At 37.7% G+C, this 10,385-nt stretch overlaps 1 protein-coding gene across 1 annotated transcript in view; it reads left to right on the top strand.

Moving 5' to 3' along the window:
- grik1a (glutamate receptor, ionotropic, kainate 1a) overlaps positions 1-10,385 on the top strand; it is a 77,826-nt gene that overhangs the window by 26,607 nt on the left and 40,834 nt on the right. The window contains exon 7 of the mRNA XM_061962862.2: positions 216-359. Within this exon, the coding sequence (XP_061818846.1) occupies positions 216-359 (144 nt within the window). The remainder of the gene's footprint in view (positions 1-215; positions 360-10,385) is intronic.

The raw sequence follows: 10,385 nt of genomic DNA, 5'->3' as shown, positions 1-10,385 counted from the left end.
TTCAAAAAGGCCACACTTGTAAAAGTGTTTTAAATAAGTCAGAAATATTTTTTTTAAAACCCAAACATAATTGTAGTCCTGTGGAAAACTGCTTTTAATTTTCCCAAACGTCTTTTTTCATGTTAGCAAAAATATATTTTTGTGAACTGCATCAACTATTGAAACCTTTTCAATGGAATTTGGAGTGAAATGGTCTTTCTAAACCCCTCCCACAGACGGACGCCGCCTTGATGTACGACGCCGTGTTCATGGTCTCTGTGGCGTCACAGCGTGCCACCCAGATGACGGTCAGCTCCCTGCAGTGTCACCGCCATAAACCTTGGCGCTTTGGCCCGCGCTTCATGAACCTCTTCAAGGAGGTCAGTGTCTCCTCACAAGTCCGTTTCGGAAGCTCTTGAGCGAGTCAGGTCGGGACTAACTCCAACTCAACTCTGTCTGATTGTGAATGGGAAGGTTTTGGGTTAAACAATGGGGAAAGGCAGTAATACAGCATCAATCACAAAAGTAACCTGTTTGAAGCGTAAATACAGTATAAATTAAATCCGCGAGCAGCGTTTAACAGGACCTCGCCTCCCCCTTGGACCCACCGCTAAAATGTTTCAGGAATGCAAACATGCTAGAGTTAGCATGCTAACAGTTAGCGTGTATCAAGTACCAAGTTATATGATTCTGAGGTGTACGGTTGTAATATTATAATATATAATATTGGGGTGCCGAAAATGAAATTTAAAAAATTTGAAAATAAATTAGCCCCGCCTCCCAGTTTCACGTATGAACGTGAAAATCGAAACTAGTAAATTTCCAGGTTCCAAAGAATTCCAGGTACTCTCAGAATTCTCTGTTTTTGAAAGCCCTAATTTTACCCTTTTTTTTCGGTTTGGCTCTGCTTCACACCGTTTCAACTTCAAAATGTTTAGTCCCTTCAGAAATATTTAGGACTTCTGCAGCGAATTTCCAGGATTCCCAGTTTTCCAGGACAATTTTCCAATTGAAAATGAACCGGCAATATTGTTTAAATTTCCACAATTTCCTAATTTTTCAACCAATTCAAGCCGGTCCACCTTCAACACTCAATAAAATGCTCAAATCCTGGTAGTTGAAACTAGTAAATTTCCAGGTTCCAAAGAATTCCAGGTATTCCCAGAATTCCCGGTATTCCCAGAATTCCCGGTTTTTGAAAGCCCTAATTTTACCATTTTTTTCGGCTTTATTCAGTTTGGCTCTGCTTCACACTGTTTCAACTTCAAAATGTTCAGTCCCTTCATTAATCTTTGGGACTTCTGCAACAAATTTCCAGGATTTCCAGGAAATTTTTTCCAAATGAAAATTAACAGGCAATATTGTTTAAACTTCCACAATTTCCTAATTTTTCAACCAATTCAAGCCGTTCCACTTTCAACACTCATCAAAATGCTCAAAACTAATCCTGGTAATTGAAACTAGCAAATTTCCAGGTTCCAAAGAATTCCGGGTACTCCCAGAGTTCCCGGTTTTTGAAAGCCCTAATTTTACCCTTTTTTTCGGCTTCATTCGGTTTGACTCTGATTCACACCGTTCCAACTTCAAAATATTCTGTCCCTTCAGGAAACTTTAGGACTTCTTCAAAAAATTCCCATGATTTCCAGTTTTCCGGGAAATGTTTCCAACTGAAAATGAATGGGCAATATTATTTAAACTTCCACAATTTCCCCATTTTTCAACCAATTTAAGCCATTCCACCTTCAACACTCATCAAAACGCTCAAACTCATCCTGGTAAATTTCCGGGTTCCAAAAAATTCCAGGTACTTCCAGAATTCCCGGTTTTTGAAAGCCCTAATTGTACCATTTTCTTTAGGTCTCACAATCCACATTTTTCAACTAATTCAAACCGGTCCACCTTCAACACTCAATAAAATGCTCAAAACTCATCTTGGTAGTTGAAACTAGTAAATTTCCAGGTTCCAAAGAATTCCAGGTATTCCCAGAATTCCCGGTTTTTGAAAGCCCTAATTTTACCATTTTTTCGGCTTTATTCGGTTTGGCTCTGCTTCACACCGTTTCAACTTCAATATGTTTAGTCCCTTCAGAAATCTTTGGGAATCCTGCAACAAATTTCCAGGATTTCCAGTTTTCCGGGAAATGTTTCCAATTGAAAATGAACGGGCAATATTGTTTAAACTTCCACAATTTCCCCATTTTTCACTCAAGTCAAGCCATTCCACTTTCAACACTCATTAAAACGCTCAAAACTCATCCTGGTAGTTGAAACTAGTAAATTTCCAGGTTCCCAAAAATTCCAGGTACTCCCACAAATCCCGGTTTTTGAAAGCCCTAATTTTACCCTTTTTTTTCGGCTTCATTAGATTTGGCTCTGATTCACACCGTTTCAACTTCAAAATGTTCAGTCCCTTCAGAAATCTTTGGGACTTCTGCAAAAAATTTCCAGGATTTCCAGTTTTCCAGGAATTTTTTTCCAAATGAAAATTAACAGGCAATATTGTTTAAACTTCCACAATTTCCTAATTTTTCAATCAATTCAAGCCGTTCCACCTTCAACACTCATCAAAACGCTCAAAACTCATCCTGGTAGTTGAAACTAGTAAATTTCCAGGTTCCAAAGAATTCCAGGTACTCCCAGAATTCCCGGTTTTTGAAAGCCCTAATTTTACCATTTTTTTTGGCTTCATTCGGTTTGGCTCTGCTTCACACCGTTTCAACTTCAAAATGTTTAGTCCCTTCAGAAATCTTTGGGAATCCTGCAACAAATTTCCAGGATTTCCAGTTTTCCGGGAAATGTTTCCAATTGAAAATGAACGGGCAATATTGTTTGAACTTCCACAATTTCCCAATTTTTCACTCAAGTCAAGCCATTCCACTTTCAACACTCATTAAAACGCTCAAAACTCATCCTGGTAGTTGAAACTAGTAAATTTCCAGGTTCCAAAGAATTCCAGGTACTCCCAGAATTCCCGGTTTTTGAAAGCCCTAATTTTACCATTTTTTTCGGCTTCATTCGGTTTGGCTCTGCTTCACACCGTTTCAACTTCAATATGTTTAGTCCCTTCAGAAATCTTTGGGAATCCTGCAACAAATTTCCAGGATTTCCAGTTTTCCGGGAAATGTTTCCAATTGAAAATGAACGGGCAATATTGTTTAAACTTCCACAATTTCCCCATTTTTCACTCAAGTCAAGCCATTCCACTTTCAACACTCATTAAAACGCTCAAAACTCATCCTGGTAGTTGAAACTAGTAAATTTCCAGGTTCCCAAAAATTCCAGGTACTCCCACAAATCCCGGTTTTTGAAAGCCCTAATTTTACCCTTTTTTTTCGGCTTCATTAGATTTGGCTCTGATTCACACCGTTTCAACTTCAAAATGTTCAGTCCCTTCAGAAATCTTTGGGACTTCTGCAAAAAATTTCCAGGATTTCCAGTTTTCCAGGAATTTTTTTCCAAATGAAAATTAACAGGCAATATTGTTTAAACTTCCACAATTTCCTAATTTTTCAATCAATTCAAGCCGTTCCACCTTCAACACTCATCAAAACGCTCAAAACTCATCCTGGTAGTTGAAACTAGTAAATTTCCAGGTTCCAAAGAATTCCAGGTACTCCCAGAATTCCCGGTTTTTGAAAGCCCTAATTTTACCATTTTTTTCGGCTTCATTCGGTTTGGCTCTGCTTCACACCGTTTCAACTTCAAAATGTTTAGTCCCTTCAGAAATCTTTGGGAATCCTGCAACAAATTTCCAGGATTTCCAGTTTTCCGGGAAATGTTTCCAATTGAAAATGAACGGGCAATATTGTTTGAACTTCCACAATTTCCCAATTTTTCACTCAAGTCAAGCCATTCCACTTTCAACACTCATTAAAACGCTCAAAACTCATCCTGGTAGTTAAAACTAGTACATTTCCAGGTTCCAAAAAATTCCAGGTACTCCCACAATCCCGGTTTTTGAAAGCCCTAATTTTACCCTTTTTTTCGGCTTCATTCGGTTTGGCTCTGATTCACACACCGTTTCAACTTAAAAATTTTCAGTCCCTTCAGAAATCTTTGGGACTTCTGCAACAAATTTCCAGGATTTCCAGGAATTTCTTTCCAAATGAAAATTAACAGGCAATATTGTTTAAACTTCCACAATTTCCTAATTTTTCAACCAATTCAAGCCGTTCCACTTTCAACACTCATCAAAATGCTCAAAACTAATCCTGGTAATTGAAACTAGCAAATTTCCAGGTTCCAAAGAATTCCGAGTACTCCCAGAATTCCCGGTTTTTGAAAGCCCTAATTTTACCCTTTTTTTTCGGCTTCATTCGGTTTGACTCTGATTCACACCGTTCCAACTTCAAAATATTCTGTCCCTTCAGGAAACTTTAGGACTTCTTCAAAAAATTCCCATGATTTCCAGTTTTCCGGGAAATGTTTCCAACTGAAAATGAATGGGCAATATTATTTAAACGTCCACAATTTCCCCATTTTTTAACCAATTTAAGCCATTCCACCTTCCCAGAATACCAGTCATCCTGGTAGTTAAAACTAGTACATTTCCAGGTTTCAAAAAATTCCAGGTACTCCCACAAATCCCGGTTTTTGAAAGCCCTAATTTTACCCTTTTTTTTCGGCTTCATTCGGTTTGGCTCTGATTCACACACCGTTTCAACTTCAAAATTTTCAGTCCCTTCAGAAATCTTTGGGACTTCTGCAACAAATTTCCAGGATTTCCAGGAATTTTTTTCCAAATGAAAATTAACAGGCAATATTGTTTAAACTTCCACAATTTCCTCATTTTTCAACCAATTCAAGCCGTTCCACTTTCAACACTCATCAAAATGCTCAAAACTAATCCTGGTAATTGAAACTAGCAAATTTCCAGGTTCCAAAGAATTCCGGGTACTCCCAGAAATCCCGGTTTTTGAAAGCCCTAATTTTACCCTTTTTTTCGGCTTCATTCGGTTTCCCTTCAGGAAACTTTAGGACTTCTTCAAAAAATTCCCATGATTTCCAGTTTTCCGGGAAATGTTTCCAACTGAAAATGAATGGGCAATATTATTTAAACTTCCACAATTTCCCCATTTTTCAACCAATTTAAGCCATTCCACCTTCAACACTCATCAAAACGCTCAAACTCATCCTGGTAAATTTCCGGGTTCCAAAAAATTCCAGGTACTTCCAGAATTCCCGGTTTTTGAAAGCCCTAATTGTACCATTTTCTTTAGGTCTCACAATCCACATTTTTCAACTAATTCAAACCGGTCCACCTTCAACACTCAATAAAATGCTCAAAACTCATCCTGGTAGTTGAAACTAGTAAATTTCCAGGTTCCAAAGAATTCCAGGTATTCCCAGAATTCCCGGTTTTTGAAAGCCCTAATTTTACCATTTTTTTTCGGCTTTATTCGGTTTGGCTCTGCTTCACACCGTTTCAACTTCAAAATGTTTAGTCCCTTCAGAAATCTTTGGGAATCCTGCAACAAATTTCCAGGATTTCCAGTTTTCCGGGAAATGTTTCCAATTGAAAATGAACGGGCAATATTGTTTAAACTTCCACAATTTCCCCATTTTTCACTCAAGTCAAGCCATTCCACTTTCAACACTCATTAAAACACTCAAAACTCATCCTGGTAGTTAAAACTAGTACATTTCCAGGTTCCCAAAAATTCCAGGTACTCCCACAAATCCCGGTTTTTGAAAGCCCTAATTTTACCCTTTTTTTCGGCTTCATTCGGTTTGGCTCTGCTTCACACCGTTTCAACTTCAAAATGTTTAGTCCCTTCAGAAATATTTAGGACTTCTGCAACGAATTTCCAGGATTCCCAGTTTTCCAGGAACATTTTCCAATTGAAAATGAACAGGCAATATTGTTTAAACTTCCACAATTTCCTAATTTTTCAACCAATTCAAGCCGGTCCACCTTCAACACTCAATAAAATGCTCAAATCTCATCCTGGTAGTTGAAACTAGTAAATTTCCAGGTTCCCAAGAATTCCAGGTATTCCAAAGAATTCCAGGTATTCCCAGAATTCCCGGTTTTTGAAAGCCCTAATTTTACCATTTTTTCGGCTTTATTCGGTTTGGCTCTGCTTCACACCGTTTCAACTTCAAAATGTTTAGTCCCTTCAGAAATCTTTGGGAATCCTGCAACAAATTTCCAGGATTTCCAGTTTTCCGGGAAATGTTTCCAATTGAAAATGAACGGGCAATATTGTTTAAACTTCCACAATTTCCCCATTTTTCACTCAAGTCAAGCCATTCCACTTTCAACACTCATTAAAACGCTCAAAACTCATCCTGGTAGTTGAAACTAGTAAATTTCCAGGTTCCAAAAAATTCCAGGTACTCCCACAAATCCCGGTTTTTGAAAGCCCTAATTTTACCCTTTTTTTTCTCGGCTTCATTCGATTTGGCTCTGATTCACACCGTTTCAACTTCAAAATGTTCAGTCCCTTCAGAAATCTTTGGGACTTCTGCAAAAAATTTCCAGGATTTCCAGTTTTCCAGGAATTTTTTTTCCAAATGAAAATTAACAGGCAATATTGTTTAAACTTCCACAATTTCCTAATTTTTCAATCAATTCAAGCCGTTCCACCTTCAACACTCATCAAAACGCTCAAAACTCATCCTGGTAGTTGAAACTAGTACATTTCCAGGTTCCAAAGAATTCCAGGTACTCCCAGAATTCCCGGTTTTTGAAAGCCCTAATTTTACCATTTTTTTCGGCTTCATTCGGTTTGGCTCTGCTTCACACCGTTTCAACTTCAAAATGTTTAGTCCCTTCAGAAATCTTTGGGAATCCTGCAACAAATTTCCAGGATTTCCAGTTTTCCGGGAAATGTTTCCAATTGAAAATGAACGGGCAATATTGTTTGAACTTCCACAATTTCCCAATTTTTCACTCAAGTCAAGCCATTCCACTTTCAACACTCATTAAAACGCTCAAAACTCATCCTGGTAGTTAAAACTAGTACATTTCCAGGTTCCAAAAAATTCCAGGTACTCCCACAATCCCGGTTTTTGAAAGCCCTAATTTTACCCTTTTTTTCGGCTTCATTCGGTTTGGCTCTGATTCACACCGTTTCAACTTAAAAATTTTCAGTCCCTTCAGAAATCTTTGGGACTTCTGCAACAAATTTCCAGGATTTCCAGGAATTTCTTTCCAAATGAAAATTAACAGGCAATATTGTTTAAACTTCCACAATTTCCTAATTTTTCAACCAATTCAAGCCGTTCCACTTTCAACACTCATCAAAATGCTCAAAACTAATCCTGGTAATTGAAACTAGCAAATTTCCAGGTTCCAAAGAATTCCGAGTACTCCCAGAATTCCCGGTTTTTGAAAGCCCTAATTTTACCCTTTTTTCGGCTTCATTCGGTTTGACTCTGATTCACACCGTTCCAACTTCAAAATATTCTGTCCCTTCAGGAAACTTTAGGACTTCTTCAAAAAATTCCCATGATTTCCAGTTTTCCGGGAAATGTTTCCAACTGAAAATGAATGGGCAATATTATTTAAACGTCCACAATTTCCCCATTTTTTAACCAATTTAAGCCATTCCACCTTCCCAGTATACCAGTCATCCTGGTAGTTAAAACTAGTACATTTCCAGGTTTCAAAAAATTCCAGGTACTCCCACAAATCCCGGTTTTTGAAAGCCCTAATTTTACCCTTTTTTTCGGCTTCATTCGGTTTGGCTCTGATTCACACACCGTTTCAACTTCAAAATTTTCAGTCCCTTCAGAAATCTTTGGGACTTCTGCAACAAATTTCCAGGATTTCCAGGAAATTTTTTCCAAATGAAAATTAACAGGCAATATTGTTTAAACTTCCACAATTTCCTCATTTTTCAACCAATTCAAGCCGTTCCACTTTCAACACTCATCAAAATGCTCAAAACTAATCCTGGTAATTGAAACTAGCAAATTTCCAGGTTCCAAAGAATCCCGGGTACTCCCAGAAATCCCGGTTTTTGAAAGCCCTAATTTTACCCTTTTTTCGGCTTCATTCGGTTTGACTTTGATTCACACCGTTCCAACTTCAAAATATTCTGTCCCTTCAGGAAACTTTAGGACTTCTTCAAAAAATTCCCATGATTTCCAGTTTTCCGGGAAATGTTTCCAACTGAAAATGAATGGGCAAAATTATTTAAACTTCCACAATTTCCCCATTTCTTAACCAATTTAAGCCATTCCACCTTCCCAGAATACCAGTCATCCTGGTAGTTAAAACTAGTACATTTCCAGGTTTCAAAAAATTCCAGGTACTCCCACAAATCCCGGTTTTTGAAAGCCCTAATTTTACCCTTTTTTTCGGCTTCATTCGATATGGCTCTGATTCACACCGTTTCAACTTCAAAATGTTCAGTCCCTTCAGAAATCTTTGGGACTTCTGCAACAAATTTCCAGGATTTCCAGGAAATTTTTTCCAAATGAAAATTAACAGGCAATATTGTTTAAACTTCCACAATTTCCTAATTTTTCAACCAATTCAAGCCGTTCCACTTTCAACACTCATCAAAATGCTCAAAACTAATCCTGGTAATTGAAACTAGCAAATTTCCAGGTTCCAAAGAATTCCGGGTACTCCCAGAAATCCCGGTTTTTGAAAGCCCTAATTTTACCCTTTTTTCGGCTTCATTCGGTTTGACTCTGATTCACACCGTTCCAACTTCAAAATATTCTGTCCCTTCAGGAAACTTTAGGACTTCTTCAAAAAATTCCCATGATTTCCAGTTTTCCGGGAAATGTTTCCAACTGAAAATGAATGGGCAATATTATTTAAACGTCCACAATTTCCCCATTTTTTAACCAATTTAAGCCATTCCACCTTCCCAGAATACCAGTCATCCTGGTAGTTAAAACTAGTACATTTCCAGGTTTCAAAAAATTCCAGGTACTCCCACAAATCCCGGTTTTTGAAAGCCCTAATTTTACCCTTTTTTTCGGCTTCATTCGGTTTGGCTCTGATTCACACACCGTTTCAACTTCAAAATTTTCAGTCCCTTCAGAAATCTTTGGGACTTCTGCAACAAATTTCCAGGATTTCCAGGAAATTTTTTCCAAATGAAAATTAACAGGCAATATTGTTTAAACTTCCACAATTTCCTCATTTTTCAACCAATTCAAGCCGTTCCACTTTCAACACTCATCAAAATGCTCAAAACTAATCCTGGTAATTGAAACTAGCAAATTTCCAGGTTCCAAAGAATCCCGGGTACTCCCAGAAATCCCGGTTTTTGAAAGCCCTAATTTTACCCTTTTTTCGGCTTCATTCGGTTTGACTTTGATTCACACCGTTCCAACTTCAAAATATTCTGTCCCTTCAGGAAACTTTAGGACTTCTTCAAAAAATTCCCATGATTTCCAGTTTTCCGGGAAATGTTTCCAACTGAAAATGAATGGGCAAAATTATTTAAACTTCCACAATTTCCCCATTTCTTAACCAATTTAAGCCATTCCACCTTCCCAGAATACCAGTCATCCTGGTAGTTAAAACTAGTACATTTCCAGGTTTCAAAAAATTCCAGGTACTCCCACAAATCCCGGTTTTTGAAAGCCCTAATTTTACCCTTTTTTTCGGCTTCATTCGATATGGCTCTGATTCACACCGTTTCAACTTCAAAATGTTCAGTCCCTTCAGAAATCTTTGGGACTTCTGCAACAAATTTCCAGGATTTCCAGGAATTTTTTTCCAAATGAAAATTAACAGGCAATATTGTTTAAACTTCCACAATTTCCTAATTTTTCAACCAATTCAAGCCGTTCCACTTTCAACACTCATCAAAATGCTCAAAACTAATCCTGGTAATTGAAACTAGCAAATTTCCAGGTTCCAAAGAATTCCGGGTACTCCCAGAAATCCCGGTTTTTGAAAGCCCTAATTTTACCCTTTTTTCGGCTTCATTCGGTTTGACTCTGATTCACACCGTTCCAACTTCAAAATATTCTGTCCCTTCAGGAAACTTTAGGACTTCTTCAAAAAATTCCCATGATTTCCAGTTTTCCGGGAAATGTTTCCAACTGAAAATGAATGGGCAATATTATTTAAACGTCCACAATTTCCCCATTTTTTAACCAATTTAAGCCATTCCACCTTCCCAGAATACCAGTCATCCTGGTAGTTAAAACTAGTACATTTCCAGGTTTCAAAAAATTCCAGGTACTCCCACAAATCCCGGTTTTTGAAAGCCCTAATTTTACCCTTTTTTTCGGCTTCATTCGGTTTGGCTCTGATTCACACCGTTTCAACTTCAACATTTTCAGTCCCTTCAGAAATCTTTAGGACTTCTGCAACAAATTTCCAGGATTTCCAGGAAATTTTTTCCAAATGAAAATTAACAGGCAATATTGTTTAAACTTCCACAATTTCCTAATTTTTCAACCAATTCAAGCCGTTCCACTTTCAACAC

The sequence above is a fragment of the Nerophis lumbriciformis genome, linkage group LG09 (assembly GCF_033978685.3).
Source record: "Nerophis lumbriciformis linkage group LG09, RoL_Nlum_v2.1, whole genome shotgun sequence".
In the NCBI taxonomy this organism is placed as follows: domain Eukaryota; kingdom Metazoa; phylum Chordata; class Actinopteri; order Syngnathiformes; family Syngnathidae; genus Nerophis; species Nerophis lumbriciformis.
This window is presented reverse-complemented; position numbering and strand designations above follow the sequence as displayed.